Source organism: Betta splendens, chromosome 8 (assembly GCF_900634795.4).
Source record: "Betta splendens chromosome 8, fBetSpl5.4, whole genome shotgun sequence".
NCBI classification, from domain to species: domain Eukaryota; kingdom Metazoa; phylum Chordata; class Actinopteri; order Anabantiformes; family Osphronemidae; genus Betta; species Betta splendens.
In genome coordinates this window covers 2,202,202-2,224,752 of record NC_040888.2, presented here as the reverse complement: position 1 = coordinate 2,224,752, position 22,551 = coordinate 2,202,202, and the positions used below count along the sequence as shown (strand labels likewise).

Sequence of the window (22,551 nt, the reverse complement as noted above, 5' to 3'; positions counted from 1 at the left end):
TGGTAACTGAGACACAGCACACGATTATGTTTCAGCACACAAATATGTTTAATATTTAATCCATACAGAGATCAATGCATGAATTTCCATACTGAACAAAGAGGATGGGCTTCAGTGCGTCTGGAGATTTACAATAATCCCTGTACACATAATGACAACACGCCGCCATTCAGCCAGTCCAGACCGAACCGTCAACACTTTACTGGGCTTCCCGTTACCACGTTTACACAACGCCGGCATGTGGACCTCACTGTGGAGTCCTCTAATCCTTGACTTGCACCAGGCTGCTGCAGGTCCACCTCACGTATCCTCCCACTTTGGGACATTTGAAAGTAGAGGCAAGTTGGGATGAAAACATTTGAGCTAACAGACAAACAAACCCAGAATTGTAAGCTAAATTCATTGTGGAGCGATTTGGGCCTCCCCTCAAAAACACCCCAACAACTTTCAATGACAGTCTTAACACTGAGGCAACGGTCAAACACCTACACCCTGAAACCACTCACCCAAAATCTGAGCAGCAGCTGTTTTGCACTTAAAGGGCGACTTCACCAATTGTCAACTTGTTTGCTGTGGTTGATGGTTTTGGGAGTTACGAGCATCGATACTGAAACGCTGCCCTTTTTCTACACAGACTGTAATTTTGTGCTTCGTAAACCCACATGTTTTACTTTCAGCTGCATTCAGGCAGTAATGGAACAACTTCAGTCACTGTTTTTAAGGTGCCACTTCCTAAACCTTCAGGATTTCTGTTGAATGTGAGACTCAGAAGATTCAGGAACAAGATATTGTACCAACTACTGTACACAAAGTTGAAAATCAGAGAAGATGCCTTTAACAATCTGCCGCTCTTATTTTGTGGTTATTGGTTCCTGATGAGCAGGTCTGTGTTGTCATTTCCATAGGTTTTGGTTCAGTTGATGCATGTTGGGGCTCTGGGCTCGGCTTAAAGAGGAGGAGGAGGAACTCTGGGGCAGATGCAGGACAGTTGAGGTAAATAAAGGAGAGTGTGCTTACAAATATGAGATAAAGAGGAGGGAGGTAGATATGAGGCTGGGTAGATGGTTACAATGCCCTGGGTGGGACAGACGGGGTGTCAGGCAGATTACTAGATCAGAGGAGGTACTTACAAGGCATTAAAGTTACAAGGTGATGGGAAGAGGGGCGCATAATAGTTACATACATGTCTTGGAGGGTCGTTTTAGAGCTGAAGGGGACATTTTACATAACCGGGGGTAATTACAAGGTCTGGGCGGCTGGAAGCTTTGGGGACAGGAGAGGGAGGTGGGCGTTAAAGCAGAGCCAGGAGTCACTCAGGCACATAGGACACCTGCCAGACGATGATGTGGCTCCGCTCAGCTTTGCTCAAAGCAGGTTTCATCTGCGAAGCTGCACCGTTCTCTCCCTCCTCCGTCTCATCGTCCTCACCGTCCCCTGAAGAAAACAGGGAAGCGTTATTCCTCTGTGCTTCTATGGGCACTATGACAATAAAATATACAGGAAATCATCTATCTGTGTGAAACTGACTGCTCACCTATGCGGAAGTCGATGTATCCCTCTCCTCCGCTCAGCACCAACACGTTTTGAACACTCTGGGTCTCGGTCTCGGGCGGCGCCGTGGATCCCTGCCCCTCTGAGGGACTGTCTAGCACACTGCCATTGAGCGTCGCCAGGACGTTTCCTGTCATACGCACAAAAAGCAGCTGGTCAGAGACTACTTACAAATGTGAGAAACAAAGCAGGAACCTGAAGCAGAGCAAAATTGGCAGTTTCAGGGCATGATCGTGTGGCGCTTCAGCAGACAGATGGTCAGCTTTTATTAGTTCCTACCGGGAACAGAGACAAAGAACTTGACAGCATCACGGTGTCCATGGAAACAGAGCTGGGCTTGAGCCATGGAGCAGTAGGGGATGAAGCTGCCGCTGCTCTTTTCGGAGCCGTCGTCACCGTACACATGGATCACTCCTCCGGACGACGTCGGAGAAACCTTATTGGCTGAGGGGGAGGAACGAGAATGAGAGACTAGCCAGGCAGGAAAGGGGGCAAAACACAAACAGGCCACAAAAACCCCAGAACTGAAAACGAGAAATGTCATAAGGCACCAGAGCAAAGAAACAGAACATGAGACACGCAAGCAAATCTTTATGACTAAACCTGTGCCGTCACTGCAGAAAGCGCTTTGGGAACAAGAAGGTTGGAATGGGTGAGAGCAGGCAAGAAAAAGCAGGAAGTCAGGAGGGCTCCCACTTACCCCTCAGACCCAGGAGCTGTCCCCGGTGAAGGACCACGGCTACAGGAGGGGGAGTGGGAGGAGAGCAGAGGACAGCAACAGTGATAGTTACGACTGTATGAGGCGAAAACACTGACGGACCGAAGAACGAGAGGGGAAAGTTTGGGCAGCTGGAAAAGAGCAGCCAACGAGTACAGAGTTTAACAGGGCACCGGTTTAATACGCGGTTCTGTGGTTCCTCTAGGTCTGAAAGCCTGGTTCCACCGAGTTCTCAGTTAATCGGACTCACTCTCTGTCAGCGGGATGGAGATGATCACGCCGTTTCCAGTTCCGACCCACAGACGGTTTCCGCCGATCAGGAGCGCCGTTATGCGGACGAAGGAGAAGCCCAACTTTCCGGTACCTGTGAACCACAACAACGGCCCGTTGGCTGACGTCCGCATGGTCACGGTCCTGTGTCATGACCGCTAAAAACGCTAGTCTCACCCAGCATCTTGCTGACGTACGGCTCGATGTCCACGTCCTGGAGGTGCTGGTGCGTGTGTGCGTGGTAGAGGCGCAGGGTGGAGTCCAAACGGATCGACACCCACACGCCGTCGCCGATCCAGGCGAGCTGCCGCACCTGGCTCTCCCTGCGCGGGTGGGCGTCGAAGGACTTCTGCAGGCAGGAAAAGGGCCCGGCTCAGTCTGCGAAGGACGAGCGGCGCCGGCCGGACCCGGTCGGGACTCACCTCGATTTGCATGCTCTTGGGCTGGATGACGTGGATTTTGTTCTTGTAGCCGCACCAAACCTTATCGTGGACCACAGCCATGCAGCGGATGGAGTGGTGAGGACGGCCCAGGTCCATGAGGTGGTAGTTGGACAGATCCCACTGGCCATCTGGACAGAAACAGGATCCCAGCTCCTCGTCACGTTCACCTCCACACATGTACTCAACAAGAAACCGGCGTCACGTTACCCTCTGATCTGTGGAAAATGGCGAGGGTCCCATCAGCGAGAGCCACCAGCACACGACCCTTCACGTGCCTGCAGTTGGAGAGGAGACAAAACCTGTTGGAGTAGAAGGACTTCACAGGAAACTCCTGACCACAGAAAGGCGCTTACACCAGGCTGAGCACTGAGTCTTTAAGTTTGATGGAGTGGAGACACTTCTTCCAGTTTCCAACAGCGGAATGGACGTAGAGCCTGGGAGGGAACAGACACGTGTCAGCGCAGAGGCAGCCAATGAGTGGACCGGGCCCTGTGTGCCACTGACCAGCCATTCTGGGCTCCCAGCCACATGGTGGGGGCCACGCTGGTGTAGCTCCTGGCCTCTTCGCCTCCGTCCTCCGTCTCCGTCGGCTGACACGTCTCCTCTTTGGACTGACCCGTGCTCCTGTGAAGGGGGACAAAACAAGCATTTAGCTCCGCAGACTCTGCCGACCTCAGGTCTAGCGTGAGGCCTCACCGCTCGGAGGCGTCGGCCGGACGAGGCTGAGGATCGGTGAAGACGTGCTCGGTGAACGGTCCTGGAGGTCCAGATCCCATTCCCGTGTGGCTGGTTGTTGACTCTGGAACCTCGGTGGCCTCTGTGGCCTCCTCGGCCGACTGGGCGGGGTGAATCTTCCCGTTCATGGGGGGAGCAGTGGGGGCTGAAGAAAAACCATTCATTAGGCACCGGCTCTCGGCACCTTTATCACAGACAACCACCCCGGTGCCACCTTGTCCCTTGTCCATGATGGGAGTGTCGGTGCGCGACGAGCAGTTGCTGCGGGCGACGCTGCAGTTGGTGGCGCAGCCGACCAGCGTGATGCCAGCCAGCATCCCCTCCACGCCACCGCCATCGTCGCCCCCTCCGGCGCCGCCGTCTCCGGGATCCAGCACGATCTCGCCGGCGGGGTAGTCGCTCTCGCTGGCAGCTGAACACAAGCAAGCGGAGCGGCGTCAGCGGGGGACCGGGTGAGGCGTGGGAACGCCCCGTCTCACCTCGCACCCGTCTCACCTCACACCCGCCTCACCTCGGACCCGTCTCACCGCACCCGCTTCGGATGTTATCAGCCATAAAGAATGGGCTGATCAGAACTTATTAGCGCATTCGTATGGGCCAGTAGGTGCCTGCTCTGCCTCCTCGCGAACAGCTAACAGCTAGCTAAGTTGCTACGTTCAGCAGCTTCAGAGGTTATTGTGGTTAGGGTTAGGGCTGGATAACGGGTGGGGGGTTCAGGTTACAGTTAGCTAACACAATACCGCTAGCTATTTGCTAAGTTATGCTCGCTAATAAATAAAAATCCAAAACTTCGATCCTCCCGTCTAAACAACAACCGCTCAACAGCGCGCCCACTGACTCTGCTACCTTACGGATCATTGACAGCGATCTACTGCACCGATTCACCGCTGCCAGCAGGTAGATGGGCACCTACCGGCTCATACGTATGGGCTGATAACCACTGGTAATGACCATTGAATGGCGTGATAACGTCCGAAGCCGCTGCTCACCTCGCACCCATCTCACCTCGCACCCGTCTCACCTCGCACCCGTCTCACCTCGCACCCGCCTCACCTGGAACGCTTGAGATGCACAGCACGTGGGCGTTGCAGACGTTGAACTGGTCGACCAGCGAGCCCGGCTGGTTGGCGTCGATGATGACCACCTTGCTGGCAGAGTGGGTGCTGGTGAGAATCCACACTCGACTGCTCATGGCGTCGGTTTCCTGCAGCTCCTTGGACTGGCAGAGGGAGACGGACTCTCAGTTAGGAACCCGGGCTCCGTGCGTGCTTTGCTCTGGCTGTGTGTTGCTCTACCTTCCTCTTCTCTGGGGAGCTGCTCTTCTTGTCGCCTCCGGCCTCCTCGGCCTGCAGGGGGTCACCGCTGCCGGACCCGGGTTTGGATGGAACCGCCTCCTGGCCGCCGGTCCTCCATCCGGTCAGATCCACGCCTGCAGCACACCACAACTACAAGAACACGCACATGCACAGAATGAGTGAACAAAGAGCAGCTGTGATACTGTCCAACTACATGTGGGACGGCTACACACAGTATGGAAACCTCCTCACCTTCCTGTTGGGGTCCTTCTCGACCAGAGGACGGCAGTAAACTGGCACAGGAACGTTCTTCATGCGGTTGTCCTCCTTTTCGTTGGTGGTCTAAACAGCAGAGGTGAAAAGACGGGTGCAGATTTATTCATCATCTGATCCCGTGTAATTCAGTGCTTGAGTATGTACTGTATGTAGTAAAGTAGATACCACAGCAGGCAAACCAGTGTGATGTTGTGTTCACTTGCTCTCAGCCAAACTACAAAAAACAGTACAGGAAATAACCTGATGCCGCATCAGAAGAAAAAAGCTTAAAGGCACCGTCTGAGTGTTTATGGGAACTAGTTGCTATTCATAACAAGTGCTGTAACTAATGAATGCTGCTAATAAATGGTACATCGTTCCATGTCATTTACTTTTTTAAACATTATTAAATTGTTATTTCAGACTTTCAAGTAGGAGTAAGTGATGCCGACATCAACCTGTACGTTGGCAGCTTGAGACAGACAGAGGTTAAAGTTCAAAGACTGAAGCAAGAGAAAAGTTCCGCTGACCAGAGTGTGTGTGTGTGTGTGTGTGTGTGTGTGTGTGTGTGTGTGTGTGTGTGTGTGTGTGTGTGTGTGTGTGTGTGTGTGTGTGGTATAAAACACAGGGACACTAACTCATCATGCCTCAAGAAGAACTATGTCCTGCTTCAATTTCATGCATTTAAACGGATCGCTTCACACCAGACACATTCCTAGTTAGACCTCTGTACGCTCAGGTTAAGGCCCTTCGTCTGCCTCTGTCTTTAGGGCGAGGGTTAAAGGAAGCCGTGAAGGCGCATGCTGGCACTCTGTCGGTCTCACTTGCCTGTTGTCTCTTCAGCGGGCTGTTCTGAGCGCTGTCCGTCTGACCAGGATTCTGTGGGAGACCAGAGTTAGAGCCGCCTTCCTATCAACACACTGCCCCGCAGCCTTTCAGACTCAACCCCTTCTGCCGGCACGCGTTTCCACTTCTGGCCAAGACTGCGCTGTGTGCTATTCACGCCGGTTGTCCTCACACTCGAGGAACTAAACACCAAAAGCAACACGTACAGCCCGGATCCAAGGCCTTGTTCAAGCTGTCGTCCACATTATGTAGAAAATCAGTAGGAGCTAATGGCCTGGCTCATGGCTTCTTGGGCGTTTGATAATCGGTACGAAGGCAGCATTACCCTGTTGTGGGCCTACACATTAAATATATGGCAGATATTATCCTTCCCAGAGCAGCCGGACTGCAGCCAGCAGTGAGCTGTATTTACACAAGCACTGACCCACAGTAAAACCTATGAATCCACATCTTCTTATAATATAAATCTTCATGAAAGAGGATGATGGGCTGTAACATAGTGTAGACTCTGCCTGCTAATCATTTTGTTGGGTTTAATATATAGTATAGTGATGATGATATTATAATGTAAAGGGGAAACTGAAGAATATTTAAATGGGAGGGGCTTGGGCCACCACAGCCCCCCTCTGTACGTGGCCCTGCTCAAAGCCTGGCGTTTAGCTGCTGTTGAGTGGACGTTAACGTCTGTGGGCCGTCGTCTTGTACCTGCTTGAAGCGAGACGGGACGCTCCAGCCGCACGCCTGCATGATGCCGTCGTCGCGGCGCATGTGCTCGCGGACCTGCCGGTACTGCTCGCGCCGCTGCTCTCTGCGGGCCAACAGCGCAGAGTCACTGAGAAGAGACGCAACACCGTTACTGGCCAGTCTGGAAGCAGCGGGAGGGGAAGGAAGAGAAGAAGAAGCGAAGCGTTAGCAGCCTGGTCAGCCAGCAGCGCGAGAACAGAAGAAGAAGAGGAGGATCAGAGCAGCAGCCGCCGAGTTATGGGATGGGATTTCTGTTCTACTTGACTCTACAAGAAGAATTTGTCTGTAGAAATGCACTCAGCCTGAGAGGACCTAGAGCTCCGCCCCCTATGACATCATGACATCACAAAGGGGGAAAATCCTGACTTGACTATTCTGAGACCAGATTCTATAAAACAGCAAAGCCTAGAATCTACAGAACTGTATAAACGAGACTGAATTTATGCATAACGGGGACCGTTAAAGCTGCTACAAGCGAGCAAGCAGCCAGCGGATCGTGTCTACGAGCTAAAGGGCGGCTTTGCCACTGGGTGCTGCTCACTCTTCAGGGAAGAACTCCAGGGTGCGGTTGGAGGTGGAGATCTGACACATGGTGTGGCTGCGCCGCTGAGACAACCCGGCCGGCGAGGGGGACTTGTAGTGGATGTTGACGCTGTAGTATGGCCGCTTGACGGGCGGAGGGCTGGAGGATGAGCTGAAGAGACGGGCAAAGCTGGTGGAGGGAGAAAAGTCTGGTTCAGCACAATATGGGAGGTTTCGCCTTGTGCTCAAGGAACGGAGTTTAAAATTCAAAACTCACAACTGCCAGATGGTGGACTTCTTCTTCTCCTGGATCGGAGGACTCTCCCGGGACGCCCTGAGAGGAAGGAGACAAATTAGGATTATTTTTAGGATTATTTCCTTCCTTCCTTCCTTCCTTCCTTCCTTCCTTCCTTCCTTCCTTCCTTCCTCTCCGTGCTGAAGCAGCGGTACCTGATCATTTCCGTCCACCGCACGGCCTCCTGCAGCTCCATCAGCCTCTCCTTGTACTGGTTCCGCTCCATCAGAACTCGGGCCATCTCCACCCGTGTGAACCGCCGTCGCTGCGTCATCGTCATGTCGCCGTCCTGCATGGGTGACGAGAACTGAAGACGAGAGAGAGAGCGCGACTGAAGAAGAGCATATTAAATAGTTTTTTGTTACTGTTCTCACTTATTGGGAAACCTAAAAACGACATTCGTGAGGTTTCACTCACATCGTCCCCTCCTTCGTCCTTGGAGTCTCGGGACGCACCGAGGGCTTCAGCTCTCAACCTGCAACACAAGCATCAACGTGGTGACGCGCTCATTTTTAACTGTAGCTTGTGAACTTTTACACAAGTGGACGGTGCTAAATAAGTTTGGGATTCAAGTGTTTGTTCACAGAGCTTTGGGAGCTTTTTGAAGGATTCACGCCTGCTCCTTATCACCTCTTCAGCTCCTCTTCCAGCTCCTTGACCCGGGCGTCCAGCTTGTTCTTGGACTGTCGCACCGTCTCCAGCTCCTCCCTCAGCACCTCCTGCACCCCCGACAGCTCGTCCACTTTGGCTATGAGGTCATTCTTCACAATGTTCAGGGCGTTTCTGTGGAGCACCAGGAGGAAACAGGGCGAAGGTGTTGGGATCATTAGAACTAGAATGAAGACGAACACGCTCATCTTCATCATGTTTCTTACTTGGTCTCAAGGAGCTGTTTGTTCTCCGTCAGCAGGTTCTCCACCTCCTTTCCCATCCCTGAAACAGTCGCATTCAAATCAGTTACACGGCATCAAACCTTACAGTCTGGAATTTGGTCCTATTAAATTACTACAATTAAGGATCTCAACTTTAAGATTTTATTGTCTGTGCACAAAATTAAAAACAATTTTAAGGGCGTTGGTGTAAAGAAGGAGGAAGTTCAACTTTACTTTCATATCATGCTCAGCCTTTATTATGTTAAATGATGAATCTTAGCCATAAAGGTTTAAAACTGACAGACGTACGTGGGAGCAGGAAGCTGTGCAACACAAGGCAGACACACAAACTTAAAGCAGAAGCTTTGACACATCAGGTGGTTGTTTGCCGCCAGGACCAGACTCTCAAAGGTCAAACAGAATGCAGGGTGCATGTGTTGTGATGCATGAGGGGCAGAAACATGAGTCTGCTCATGTTTCTGGTTTAAACCCAGTCACAAGAACACATTCAGTAAATCATCATATGGGATTTTAAGGGTGACAAATTGAACCTGAATAAATGAGAGGTGCACTGACACATCTGAGCCTCCGCAGCCTCAACTGGACCGCTGAGGTTCACTACACACTTTAAAACCAACACCTCATTTGTCACATGCAGGTGTTTGTTCTGCAGCAGACAAAGACAAGCACGCTCAGATTTTCTCTTTTCTCATGAATCATTCCACAGGAGCTTTTAAAGGTCACCACCTCTGGCAAAACATCTGCATCAGAGGAACTAAAGCAACTAAGCAGGAAGCAAAGGTGGAGAACATATAAATATAAATCCACAAATACAGGACAAAAGCACCAGGGAGGGAGAAGCTGGAGGCCAGGGGGGGGTGACATGATGAGAAGTATGACCATGAGGCAAGGAGGTGCCTTACCGAAGAAATCATCACGGACTGGAGGCAAAAGAAGAAGAAGGAGGAGAGAGCGAAGAGAGAAAGGAGGGAAGGACATGATCAGAGAAGAAGAGAGAGGATGCTCATAAGCATTTAAGAGCAACTGAACATCAAGACTCAACAGGACCATGTGTTTAAAGGTCCCAGTGGAACAAACTTCAATCACTGCTTCTATAGGTCACAAAGCGCTGAGAAGAGAGAAAAGAGCAGAGGCAGTCATTTCACTGTAGGAGAATCAGATCTACTTTACTGTAACAACGCTCGTGCGTCCAGTTCTTCTGTGGCGTCTGTTTCTAGTGTGGAGTCGGAGTAAAAGTCAAAGATAGCAACCAAAGCATGAGCAGATACACACCTGAGAACTCGCCTATGGGGTCACCAGCAGAAGCACATGAAAGGGGGAAACAGAAAGGGTGAGAGGTTAACAGGTGGACACGATGCGGCCTGCGCTAATGCTAACGCTAACGCTAACCCGGAATCCGCAACACACAACAAGCTACATCTGTGTCAGGCTGCAAATAATAATGAGTCACTGCATGAAGGGACGGCAGCGTGTTCCAGCCTCAGCCATGCAAAAAAAAGCCTGAGTCGCTGCAGTGGGACATGAAGCATCTGGACTCTTTCTACACTAGGTATGTTTTCATCCAGCACAGTCTCAGCCTCTCTCTTCGTACCCAGCAGCTCGGCGCCGGCGTCCACGTCGCCGATGATGTCCGACTTGGCGTCCTTGATCTCGTGGTAGAGGGAGTCGGTGTTGATGCCGAAGGCCTCGTTCACTATTCCCTGAGAGGGGCTGAGGCACACACACACACACACACACACACACACACACACACACACACACACACACACAAAGAGCTCAGCGATGCTGTCTGACCCGCGACCCGCGGGCCCGGCGCCGTGTGACCGTACCTGTTCCCTCCTCCGTACACGCGAGGATCCACGCACATGTCCAGCTCGGGCGTCGAATCAATGATCTCCTGGAACTCGGACCACTCGTCGCTGCTTCCCATCCCTAAACAGAGCAGAGTGAGGGTGTGGGCTCAAACCGGGTCCTGGTCCCGTCACGCGTCCAGCCGCGGCCTCCTACCGATGCTGACGTTCCGGGTCTCCTGGGAGACCTGCACCTCCATGTTCCGGCTCAGACGCTTGGCGCTCTTCCTGCGGTTGCCGCTCCGCACGGCGTCGAAGTCGGCGTGCTGCAGGAAGCCCTCGTTGATGGGGGTGACGGTGGCGGAGGGCACGGAGGACGTGGGGGTGTTGGACTTGCTGCCGGCGCTGCTGGGGGTGGCGGCCACCGAGTCCGACTCCGACCCGTCCTCCTTCACGTCGGGGAGGAGACGGAGACAAGTCAGTCCGAGACCCCGACACGCGACTTCTATAGGACTTAGCATTAAAGCACAAGCGAAGGAGCGCTGGAAGTAAAGTGCAAGCGTCAACCAATACGACGGAAGCTCCGCACTCACGGGCGCCTCACGAGGAGAGCAACCCCATCAGAACCAACAAATGGACCGGGACCCCCGCCTGCTTGGGTCAACGCTACACCAACAAATCCGCCCTTAAACAGCAGACATTAAGAAGGAGACGCAGGCAGGCGAGGGGGGGGGGGGGGGGGGGGGGGGGGGGGGTTCCGCGGGCTCCCCAGGCGGCGGCGCTGGAGCAGGAGGACAGCACCTGAAAGGCAGAGCTGCAGGTGGACCGGCCCGGCTCGCTGACCTGCCAGATGTCTTTCCCGGGCAGGGTTCTAGCCCCCCCCAGACCCCCACGTACCATGCCCTCGGCGCTGGGGAACAGGCTCAGCGACGGCGGCCGCTCCGCTTTGTTGCTGCCGGGAGACACAGAGGGGAGACGCTGGGTTAGTGGCAGGTCCGGACCGGGTCGCTACGCGTCTCAGACTCACGGGTCACGGGCTTCAGGCAAAATGCTGCTGGTAATCAAAGCCCGGAGCGAGAAACAAGGGCTCATGCTCCATTAAACGTTCTGCTCTGGAATAGTTTTAGTTGCACCTTCACGATAGAGGCCTGAGCTTAAATCTACTCTATTATTAATCCAGAGCTGCATAACATGGGTTTCATATCAGGATGTCACACGGAACCCACACAGACACTGAGTTGAGGGGGAGAAAGGGATTCTGGGAGTTTCCTCATTCAGTTCAAGAAATGAACAGAAGCATCGCAGCAGGGGAGGATCGTGTACAAGCTGAGGGCCAGAACCACTGAAGCGGGTCAAGGTTTGAGCCCAGACGGGTCGGTTCAGGGGAGGGACGGACGGGGGACATGTTGGATTTACCTTTTCCTCCATGTGTTGTGTGGCCTGTGCAAACGGCAGCACAGACAGACAGACAGACAGACAGACAGACAGACAGACAGACAGACACACACACACACACACACACACACCGATTAGAGACAGACAGGAGACAAGAACCTCGTCGACACCAAGCCAACGCTCCTCGTCCTCATGACAAAAAGCACAGCAGCAGAACCTGGAGCGGAGGCTGGGAGGACTCACGTGCGTCCGTAGGCGTCGGACTGACTCCCCGACTGCTGCAGCTTGGTCCGCTCCAGGAGGCCCACGTTCCTCTGAACCAGCTGCGGGCACAAACGGGTCACAAGGTCAGCGGCCTGTGGTTCCGTCTGAGAACCCAGTGATTTTAAACACGCTCTCACCTCCAGGTGGCGCTGGTGCAGAGCGTTGTACTCCTTCTTCATGTCCGACTCTCGTTCCTCCAGACGAGTGACTGCGTAAACGTTAATCAGCGTTATTATTATTTGGATCTGAACGTCACAGATAGAAGAATTGTGCAAACTGTGCTCATATTTGTGATTTACTGCCACACAAATCAAAGCTTTATGTTCAGCCCCAGCAGTGTGTCTGCTTCTCTTTCCATCTTCCCAAAGAACCCTAATGGAAATTCATTCATTTTTTTAAAGAGGCACTTAGGGCCCGTGGTTCTTTGGGTTTTTTGGACCTGCTGCGCTTTAGGACCGTGGTTCTTTGGACCCACTGCACTTCTGGCCCATGGTTCTTTGGGTTCTTTGGGTTCTTTGGGCCCGCGATGCTTTGGGCCCATGGTTTTTTGGGCCCGCTGCGCTTCGGGACCGTGGTTCTTTGGGCCCACGGCGCTTCGGGCCCGTGGTTCTTTGGGTTCTTTGGGCTCGCGACGCTTAGGGCCCATGGTTTTTTGGGCCCGCAGCGCTTCGGGCTGCTTCATCATGCATCCACTCACTCTGGTCAGAGTAGTTCTTGGCCTTGAGCTCCTGCTGTTTCCCCTGCAGCTCCAGGAACTCCACCTGCATCTGCAGCTCCTTCTTCTCTGCTTCCAGCGCATCTTCAAACTCGATGAATTTCTGAGGGGAGAAGCAGGAACGAAGCCTGAATGACTACAGCAGGTTACAGGTTAGGGGTCAAGTTTTTGCAGGTTTGGTCAAACAAAGCGGAGCTGAGCACAGAGCTGCTTACTCCTCCTCCACATTGGCCACTTGTTTCCTTCATTAAAGCTGCTCACAATGACGTCCTGTTTCAGAGCAAGTTCACGAGTCCTAATACTGTAATCCTCCACCTAATGCAGCAAACGAGGAGTGTGAGAGTGAACGATGGGAGCGAATGACATGCGTTGGCTGGAGGCGACAGGCTCCATCGCTGTCTGTGTCTGTGGCTGTAGCTGCTGTGGCTGTAGCTGCTGTGGCTGTAGCTGCTGTGGCTGTAGCTGCTGTGGCTGTAGCTGCTGTGGCTGTAGCTGCTGTGGCTGTAGCTGCTGTAGCTGCTGTGGCTGTAGCTGTAGCTGCTGTGGCTGTAGCGGCTGTGGCTGTAGCTGCCTGTGGGTGTAGCTGCCTGTGGGTGTAGCTGCTGTAGCTGCTGTGGCTGTAGCTGCCTGTGGGTGTAGCTGCTGTAGCTGTAGTGGCTGTGTAGCTGCTGTGGCTGTAGCTGCTGTGGCTGTAGCTGCTGTGGCTGTAGCTGCTGTAGCTGTAGCTGCTGTAGCTGTAGCTGCTGTAGCTGCTGTGGCTGTAGCTGCTGTGGCTGTAGCTGCTGTGGCTGTAGCTGCTGTGGCTGTAGCTGCCTGTGGGTGTAGCTGCTGTAGCTGTAGTGGCTGTGGCTGTGGCTGTCTGTGGCTATAGCTGTAGCTGCTGTGGTTTTAGCTGCTGTAGCTGTAGCTGTAGCTGCTGTAGCTGCTGTGGCTGTAGCTGCTGTGGCTGTAGCTGCTGTGGCTGTAGCGGCTGTGGCTGTAGCTGCTGTGGCTGTAGCTGCCTGTGGGTGTAGCTGCCTGTGGGTGTAGCTGCTGTAGCTGCTGTGGCTGTAGCTGCTGTGGCTGTAGCTGCTGTAGCTGCTGTGGCTGTAGCTGCCTGTGGGTGTAGCTGCCTGTGGGTGTAGCTGCTGTAGCTGCTGTGGCTGTAGCTGCTGTGGCTGCTGTGGCTGCTGTGGCTGTAGCTGTTGTGGCTGTAGCTGCTGTGGCTGTAGCTGTTGTGGCTGTAGCTGTTGTGGCTGTAGCTGCTGTGGCTGTAGCTGCTGTGGCTGTAGCTGTAGCTGCTGTAGCTGTTGTGGCTGTAGCTGTTGTGGCTGTAGCTGCTGTGGCTGTAGCTGCTGTGGCTGTAGCTGCTGTGGCTGTAGCTGCTGTGGCTGTAGCTGTAGCTGCTGTAGCTGTTGTGGCTGTAGCTGCTGTGGCTGTAGCTGCTGTGGCTGTGGCTGTAGCTGCTGTAGCTGTAGCTGCTGTAGCTGTTGTGGCTGTAGCTGCTGTGGCTGTAGCTGTAGCTGCTGTAGCTGTTGTGGCTGTAGCTGCTGTGGCTGTAGCTGTTGTGGCTGTAGCTGCTGTGGCTGTAGCTGCTGTGGCTGTAGCTGCTGTGGCTGTAGCTGTAGCTGCTGTAGCTGTTGTGGCTGTAGCTGCTGTAGCTGTAGCTGTTGTGGCTGTAGCTGCTGTGGCTGTGGCTGTAGCTGTTGTGGCTGTAGCTGTAGCTGCTGTAGCTGCCTGTGGGTGTAGCTGCTGTAGCTGTAGTGGCTGTGTAGCTGCTGTGGCTGTAGCTGCTGTAGCTGTAGCTGCCTGTGGGTGTAGCTGCTGTAGCTGCTGTGGGTGTAGCTGCTGTAGCTGCTGTAGCTGTTGTGGCTGTAGCTGCTGTGGCTGTAGCTGTAGCTGCTGTAGCTGTTGTGGCTGTAGCTGCTGTGGCTGTAGCTGCTGTGGCTGTAGCTGCCTGTGGTGGAGGAGCTGCTTTGGCCCCTGGAGCTCACGTCCTGCAACACGCTCGCTCTCGCTCCACCTGCTGCAGCTCCTTCCTCTCTGCTCCTGCTCTGTCTACGCTCTTCATGAGCACAAATCAGGTTACAGCCAGGCTGCCTCGGCGTCTTATTGATTTCCTATAACCCCCCCCCCCCCCCCCCCCCCCCCCTCGCACGCCGCCCCATCCACCATCCTGCCCCTCCACACGCTGACGCCGCCGCCGCCTCCTCAGTTTGGAAAATGAACATAGTCCAGTCACAGCATCTTATTGTTATCATGGACTCTAGTTGTAGCTTTGACCTGAGGAAACTATTTTTCTGCGTGATGCTTGTTATTAGACTGTAGGTCCGTTTAGATGAAACCGGCCTGTTACTGTACTGAACTCTACTGTAAACAACTGTTGAGTTGTTCTTCTATTCTAGATGGGATGTAAAGACACTTTTCCACTTTAAAGGTCCACGATGAAGTGTTTCATGTATAATATCTTACATTTAAATATACAAACTCCGACGTATTAATATGAAGTGAAGTCACAGCTTGAAGCTGCTGACGCAGAGAAGAGACGATGACACAGACTCAGAGCTGAGCTGATGAGACGCGAGGCCCGTTTGGATGCGAGCAGGACTAACGGCGCCTCATGACAGCGGCCGGAGAAGGAGTCCGGACCCGAGCAGACGCGGACGCGGACGCAGACGCAGACGCAGACGCAGCTCCTCTGTAGTGTAACTCAATAGTTCCACACTGACGCGTGCTTTTGTTGCTGGAGGGTGAACGCCCACTGAGAGCTGAGCTCCCACCATTCAAACCTCCACGTACGGAAAAAAAGCAGTAACGCGAAGCTGGCGTCTGTTTTGTATCAGCAACAAGGCTGTGGTTTCTCCATTTGTACTACATGTTTACTACTGGGGTCACAGCAGATGAGTCGCACAATCACATTGGGACACAGTTCTGATGTTTTGGCCCCTCGAGGTCAAAACATCAGAGTCTTGTAGAAGTATAAATAAGTATAAATAAGTTTAAGTATAAAAATAATTCACTACCCACTGAGTTCAGGCTTAGCGCACATTGTACCTGAGTTCAGGCGGTTCTATTGCTGTTTGACGTGACGCTAAACGCGAGGCACCCGCGTGATGGAGGCTGGATGCGGGAGGAGGCCCGCACGCGGCCGCCGCTCACTCACCTCCTCCGCCTGCTTGCGCAGCGCCTTCTCGCGCTCGTACTGGGTGATGAGCTGCTCGTTGTCCTCCTTCAGCAGCTCCAGCTCCACCTCGTGCTCCTGGTTCTCGATCAGCACCGCGTCCAGGTTCTCCAGCACGTTCACCACCAGCGGCATCAGCTCCTTCACCACCTCCTCGTCGTAGCTCCGGATCAGCCGCTCGAACTCCCGGTAGATGCTGTTGGCCATGCCGGACACGCGCTCGGACATGACGGAGCCGGAGCCGTAGTCGTCCTGGTACACCACCTCGTCTATCTGCAGCTCCATCATCTTGGCGGCTGGATCCGGCGTCGGTTCGTCCAGATGAGGATGAGGAGGCTGCGCTCCAGCGGTTTTGGGGCCTGTAAGGCGAGTCTGTCACGGGGTTCGGATCCGCTCAGCGCAGAGAGGGCGGACGTTCAATCACAGCGAAGAAGCGAAACGCTAAGCCATTTTCCAGCTGCCCGCGTTCAGTGAACGAAGCCTGACTGCGGTGCGTGCGTGCGTGTGTGCGTGCGTGTAACCTTGAGCTCGCTACTGAAAATACTGCCTCTAATATTCCGACGTGACGCGGCCCCCTCCCTGCTCCACCGCCACCGGCCCGTTGTGTCGCCTCCAGACGCGGCCCAGTCGCTTGTTCCCCCGCGGACGCGCTCAGGTCCGGGCAGCGGTGGACGTGGACTGGGCCAACCTGTGGACCGGCCTCCGCCAGCCCATGCCGAGGAACCAAAAGCCGTGGATGATGATACTGCACCTGCCTCTCAGCAGCAGCAGCAGCCGCCGCGGAGCCCGGCCATTACTGGCGGGGCGAATAAATTAGGGAATAAATAGGTGAATAAATAAGACACGGCTCCGGATGCGCCTCTACGACAGCGACTCCTCCATGTCCGTCCGCGTAGCGCCGCCGATGCCGCCGGCCAGGCTCGGGCGGTGCTGGTGATGTCGCCCACTGGGAGAGGCTCTGCCTGCTGCTCAGACCGAGGAGCCAGCTGACTGAGTCAGGCTGACGTCACTCCGTCTGCACTGCGTCAAGGCAGACGCACGGCACCGGAAGCGAACTTCAGGATTTCAAAACAAACACTAAACGTACACGAGCGTTTGTCAAAATATTGGTTTATCGCCAAGTAGGATGAGCTTTCATGTGCAATAGTATAAAACAGAGACGAAGAAAGATACTCAAACTTACAATCTAAATTTTGTAGAGGAGAGGAAACCTATATACATATATATATATAATTAATAGATCAATATTTACAAATTGGAGATCTGAATAAGGGTTTGTAGTTTGTATTAAAAAAGTTTGTATTAGAGGAAACTAATTTCATTGTATTAATCCAGTTTCCATGAACGGCGAATTGAATATTGCTTTAAGAACTAAAGTCATCACCCTTAGTTTCACTTTCATGCTACTATTATTTTGAAAACGAAAACAAGATGTTGTATTTTTCCTCTACATTTCCCCACCGAACCTAAATTCTTCAGTTTTATGTTAAAATTAAATACTGTCAATGTGCTCTGTAGAAAAATGCAGTTAATGAATTCAATTCAGTTTACAGCTTTGATTAAAACAGATGGTGAACAGAACCAATGGTGTAAAAAAGCATGTGAAACAAATTCTTATTTAAATCAAAACTTTAAAATTAATAATAGTTTTCTAACCTCTGCTAGAAAATTATGTACTTTCAAAAAGGTAGACAATTCAGTGCCAGTTTGGGGTATTGACGTCTAGAGCTGTAGTTGCAGTTCCTGTTTACATCAATAGGTGGCAGTATATCATCAGCAATGTTCACCTTTCACATTATTCACGAGTTTTCTGAAAGGAATCTGAAATCTCTAAACTTGCAGGTACATCATTGGTGAGTTTGTTTATCAGGGCATCAAACAAACGTCGCTGGCATTAACGCAAACCTGTAGGTAACCGTGAAGACAAGATCAAGGCTTCAAACTGAACCGGGTAAGATTCTGAAGAAGCCTCACGAGATTTCTCAGCTCCTGATGCATTTTCCTTCTGCCAGTGAGTCACAGGATGTTCGACGTCAAGATGGAGCAAAAATAAACATGTTGAGCTTTAAAATGATTGAATTGGATGAGTTCAATGAGAGGAAGTCGGACCAAATGCATCAAAGATTTGGAATCAGTGCAAGACTTGTGCTGTAGATGTTTGTTTGTCTTTTAAATGTGGCTGATGAGTCTGCAGCAAAGACTCACATCAGACTGTGTAGGGTGGTAACAAAGCTAAGGTAGAATGTCCCAGCTGCCAGACATCGCAGCAGGACAAAAGCATCAGTGTCCTTGAGCAGAGCATCGTCACGCAGATACAATGAGACCTGCGTGCCAGCTCCAAGTTCTACAAATTTAATTCATCAAGAATTTCACCTACTGCATCTCTTAACTGTTAAATCTGAAAAAAGTAAAGTAAATAAATTAACACAATTCAAATGCAAAACAACATTTTTATTGCAATACACAGGATTTCTTTCTTCCACTGCGCTCAGTGCCCGCCAGGCACAGCAGCACAGGGGACAGGCTGGCACCAGGAAGCCATACTTGTGCATCGTGAAGTGGGTCGAAAGATGATTATCAATGAGCCAACCTGGACTCAGGTAGGCCACGTGCTTGTCCAGAGTTCACTTGTCTTCAGCCGTTTTAATTTAAAACATAAACAGAGGCCTACCCCAAAAAAAGAAAAATACAAAAAACAGGCATGTTCTGAGATAAAGCAAAGGAGGAGGACGCAGCAGATAATACCTGCATTATACATTCGCAAAGTATCAAAATGGAATTTCTTTTAGGAAACAAAGATTTGAGGTCAATGTTTGGAATCTCCATGAACAGAGTTTGTGCTCCGACAGAAGATCATAGACACATGTTTAACTGGGGATAAGGCAAGAACACTTGATGACATAAGGCTTTTTATCTGATTATAAAGAACAACAGTCAGGAAGGCTGGGTGTCGTCATTCAATAAGGATCTGGCAGCACGTAACAGGTGGCACTACTGGAACTAGCTGAAACATTTCACATGAGGTGACAACAATTAGCCACTCACTCCTGTCTGAAAAGAGGAGGCTTCAAGAAAACTGAGTTAAAACAATGCAGCAAATTTATGCCAGAGTTTTAGTCCCACCAGATCTTTGGAATCCACAACCATTTAAAGCTTCTACCACCAAAGCCGATCAAAAAGACAAACTGTGGCCTAATCAACAGGGACTGAAACCGTAGCATTACGATTGAACAGCATCACAGTTCGAATGATTGCGAAATACCTTGTTTGTTGATTGCAGGTTTTCTATGAAGAGGGAAATTAAGATTTGCATTAAGAGCTGGGAGACAGACAGAAAGAGGGATGAAAGTGCGAGAGGTTGAGGGCAACATATTGACTTGGTGGAAAACCGTGGGGAGACAGGCGATGGAATGAGAGAAGATTAACGGGGGGCAAGACAAAATCAGAGAGGAGTGGCGCAATCAGACGATCAGTAGAATACCACACTAGACTTTCCTCCAGGTGGGTTCAGGACCCTGTTGTGAGAACGAGGCTTAGGTCCCAGGTGAGGCTCGTGGTTCTTTGCTTCTTCGGTAGTCTCATCAGAAGGAGGAGGAGGAGAAGGAGAAGCAGGTTGAACTTCTGGAGCAGCTGAGACAGCAGGAGGCTCTTCCTTAGCTGGCACGGGCGCTGCGGGGGCAGGTTCCTCCTTCACCTCAGGTTGGCTGACGCTGACTTCAGGAGCTGGAGGAAAAGGAGAAGGAATTTTAGAAGCTACAACAACAAAACCAGCTAAACAAACAGTCTGTTCATAGTTAAATGCATAAAGTAAATCTCATTTTTATACATTTAGGTGGAGTACTTGAAGGAAGAGATTTATATATTTAATAATGAAGTGGAAATATTCCAGTTTTCTGATGCAACGCTACATTTTCCTGCATTAGTCACAACTCCCTAGAATTCCAGTCTGTTTAAAGAATGTGCATGAAAGTTGAAGCAGGCAGCAGGTTTGTAGTTAAAACAACTAGACGATGCTGACTAGACCAGAGGAAACACTGGTTCATGCAATGGCCCAGATTATTTTCCAATCAGAGATTTCTAGCAAACCCACCTGGTGATTCAGGCTCAGGCCCCACACTTAGGTTATCCTGTTAGGAGAAAAAGATAAGACATGTTTTACTGCAATAGTTGTGTCACTTCATAAAAGAAATACAGGCTACAGTGAATGAGTTTCACTTTTTAGGGTAAGCTATTATCTACCTTTGGCTTGTTTGGGTGGGACCGGCTTGGACTTTGGACGGGTGCACTTTCCGTACCCCCAAAGATGTTGCTGGTGGGTCCCCCTGGAGGCGACGGCTTCTGTGGGCGAGTTGGAGGCTCAGGGTCCCCGAATATTCCACTGCTTTTCCCACCTACATTAAGCACAGCCAAGACACATGTCCATTATAATGACGCAGATACACAGCTCTGTCCATTTGACAACCATGGAGCTTTATGACACTATTGCAGAATGGCCTCTGTAATCATGTGTAACAAACAACACAACATTACATCTAGGCTTCTTTGTGTAGAACTTCAATTCCTATATTTATATACACACACTGAACTAATGCCATAATAACACGGTTGTGGATAGACCGGGCAGCCAAGCGAGCCCTCTGTGTAAACATTCTTGAATACACCAGACACTGGAATCTGGAGGTGCGTAATGTTCAGGCACGGAGAACAGAGGAAATGTTTACACGGGAATTATCACATCAACGCAACAAATTTCACACCTTGGACCCAGACAGATGCTAAGAACAGCCTGCCTGACCTGGGGGATTGGAGCGTTTGGGCCCAGTCTGGGACACTTCTGCTGGGGGGGAAAAAACCGTAGAGGCCATCTTGTTGGGTCTTCTTGATGGGGAGGAATCATCTTCATAACCACCGAACAGATTACTGGAGCCTCCGCCCGGGGGTCTCAACACCCTATAACAAAAGACAACATCCCATACAAAATGATTACAATACCTGTATAGTGTCAACAGGACCTACATGGGAGTTATACAATCTAAGATCTACCGAGAAGACCTCATTAGGTTTTCTATATGGAAGAGGTCTGTAAAAAAATATGTTTAAAGTTAACAGCCATCAGAGAATCTAAAACTCTACTCAAGGTAATCGCTCCATGTCATTTGACAGCGTTAGAGGTCAGAGCCTTCTTGTTACTGTTGAAACGTGTTTTTGCACTGTAGCACACGAAGAGAACCAGTGGAAACCAGCAGATAACCGGGCTATAAATAGAATAAATTGCTAAAGACTGTTTCGAGCGATGCAGCTAAATAACAGGCCGTTTGATTATATACCAGCGAACGGCGCCACACGTCGGATACAAGATACTTTTTTAAGACTTGACGTAAAAACTTTCTTAGGTAAAGAGCAGCCACCACACGTTAACTGGGCTCCAGAGAACCGGCGCTTCAGAGCCCGGTGAAAGAAAGCGGGCCTTTAAGCGGAACAATGTGGCTGCTACGCCGTCGTTGGCGAGTACAAAGAGGAGCCGTCCGGAGGGGCTCTCACTTCCGCAGGCGCAGCAGACAACGCCTGCTCGCGCAGCTAGCAGCTAACTGCGACTCTCAAGTTTGCTAACAGAACACAACAAAGTACAAAGCAACGCGAGTTAAATGGGAACATAAAGTGCCCGGCAATGCTTCTATTGTGGTTAAAGGCATTAGTTAAATGCGTAGGAGGATATATTAAGAACCCCTGTCATAAATGTTAACCTACTTTTAAACAACCTAGCCCACGATCGAAATTAAAGCCGAGCTAAGCGGCTGCAGCGTTAACCATTCGTCACCTTGAACTTGGTTTTGCGCCACTGTCCAACCCTTGAAACATGTTCGTCGAAGTCATGGTGGTTTTGTTTTGAAGCCCTAAGTTTCGTCTTCGCTAGTTTGCCAACTGGACGACCACGGAGATCCGGCTGCCTGCGTGTGACGAGCACTCTCGGCCCACCCAGCTGTGACACAGAGGAATATAACTGCTGAGTACGGAGGCGCGCTCGGTTTACGGCACCCGGCATTCCTCCATCTTTCATACGGTGCGTTGTGTTTCGCTTCTACTTTGCGACACAAGCCCTTTTTTTCATCACAACGGCGGTAAAGTCAAGACACATTGTTACCTTTAATTTGTGCACATTTACAATACATCTAATCCGCCCTATAACAAAAGTGTAAAACTCCACCCTGCTGCTTAAACAAACAGTCATTGAACGACCGCACCCCGCATTACTACAGACATGTGACGCAATTCTCGGTCTACTAAAGATCCTTACGTGTGTTAAGAGAAATATGGACTAAAATAAATAGCATAGTAAGGCCAGTTTTAGCCATATATGTGCTTTGTTGTCACGGACACAATTTTCAGATGCTTTGTTGTGTTATTCCAAGTTTAGATTTCGCAATCTTGAGGTATTCGGCGTACACCATGCAAAATTCAAGTGCACCCCCTGCTTTCCCTATTGTTTATTTGACTTTCAATATGTCAATCATCATAGGGGTGGAGCTTACATTTTCAGCCCGCAAACGGTTATTGTGTTACGCCGGCGTAGTTCATTTAAGGCTTACGCATTAAGCGACTTTTCTGAAAAATAAAATCAGTTCTAATCTTCAAAAATACATGTCGGAAAACTTAAATTGC

General features: G+C 51.1%; 2 protein-coding genes across 12 annotated transcripts; both read right to left on the bottom strand.

The window, feature by feature from the left end:
- Positions 1–24: 24 nt before the first annotated feature.
- On the bottom strand, positions 25–16,889 carry mapk8ip3 (mitogen-activated protein kinase 8 interacting protein 3). 11 transcript variants are annotated; one of them, XM_029158080.3, is made up of 34 exons: positions 15,874–16,888; positions 12,714–12,834; positions 12,154–12,224; positions 11,996–12,075; positions 11,774–11,797; positions 11,159–11,309; positions 10,575–10,806; positions 10,397–10,499; positions 10,159–10,277; positions 9,840–9,851; positions 9,470–9,487; positions 8,550–8,607; positions 8,305–8,457; positions 8,092–8,149; positions 7,830–7,981; positions 7,657–7,713; positions 7,399–7,569; positions 6,819–6,978; positions 6,096–6,146; positions 5,265–5,354; positions 5,013–5,162; positions 4,771–4,936; positions 3,932–4,129; positions 3,679–3,862; positions 3,487–3,606; positions 3,336–3,416; positions 3,190–3,257; positions 2,962–3,110; positions 2,717–2,888; positions 2,520–2,633; positions 2,252–2,290; positions 1,831–1,995; positions 1,535–1,681; positions 25–1,434 (listed from the first exon to the last, which is right to left on the bottom strand). In XM_029158080.3, the coding sequence occupies exons 1-34, from the start codon at positions 16,177–16,179 to the stop codon at positions 1,310–1,312; spliced, it is 4,065 nt and encodes a 1,354-aa protein (XP_029013913.1). In that variant the 5' UTR covers positions 16,180–16,888; the 3' UTR covers positions 25–1,309. The 11 variants fall into 11 exon arrangements, with proteins under 11 accessions (XP_029013913.1, XP_029013917.1, XP_029013918.1 ...); XM_029158084.3 differs by having other exon boundaries at positions 6,819–6,945; XM_029158085.3 differs by having other exon boundaries at positions 11,201–11,309.
- Positions 16,890–18,321: 1,432 nt separating this feature from the next.
- On the bottom strand, positions 18,322–21,902 carry jpt2 (Jupiter microtubule associated homolog 2). Its single transcript, XM_029159892.3, has 5 exons — positions 21,710–21,902; positions 20,687–20,841; positions 20,131–20,282; positions 19,982–20,018; positions 18,322–19,614 (listed from the first exon to the last, which is right to left on the bottom strand). The coding sequence occupies exons 1-5, from the start codon at positions 21,763–21,765 to the stop codon at positions 19,361–19,363; spliced, it is 654 nt and encodes a 217-aa protein (XP_029015725.1). The 5' UTR covers positions 21,766–21,902; the 3' UTR covers positions 18,322–19,360.
- Between the last annotated feature and the right edge of the window lie 649 nt (positions 21,903–22,551).

Excerpts from the sequence above, each read along its gene's own strand:
- mapk8ip3 (XM_029158080.3), bottom strand. The coding sequence starts at position 16,179 with ATGATGGAGCTGCAGATAGACGAGGTGGTGTACCAGGACGACTACGGC. Across the intron at positions 10,500-10,574 it reads GACCCGGAACGTCAGCATCG|GGATGGGAAGCAGCGACGAG; the intron begins GTAGGAGGCCGC and ends TGCTCTGTTTAG. Across the intron at positions 2,634-2,716 it reads GTACGTCAGCAAGATGCTGG|GTACCGGAAAGTTGGGCTTC; the intron begins GTGAGACTAGCG and ends TGTGGTTCACAG.
- jpt2 (XM_029159892.3), bottom strand. The coding sequence starts at position 21,765 with ATGACTTCGACGAACATGTTTCAAGGGTTGGACAGTGGCGCAAAACCA. Across the intron at positions 20,283-20,686 it reads CAAACGCTCCAATCCCCCAG|GTGGGAAAAGCAGTGGAATA; the intron begins GTCAGGCAGGCT and ends TGCTTAATGTAG. Across the intron at positions 20,019-20,130 it reads CCCACCCAAACAAGCCAAAG|GATAACCTAAGTGTGGGGCC; the intron begins GTAGATAATAGC and ends TTCTCCTAACAG.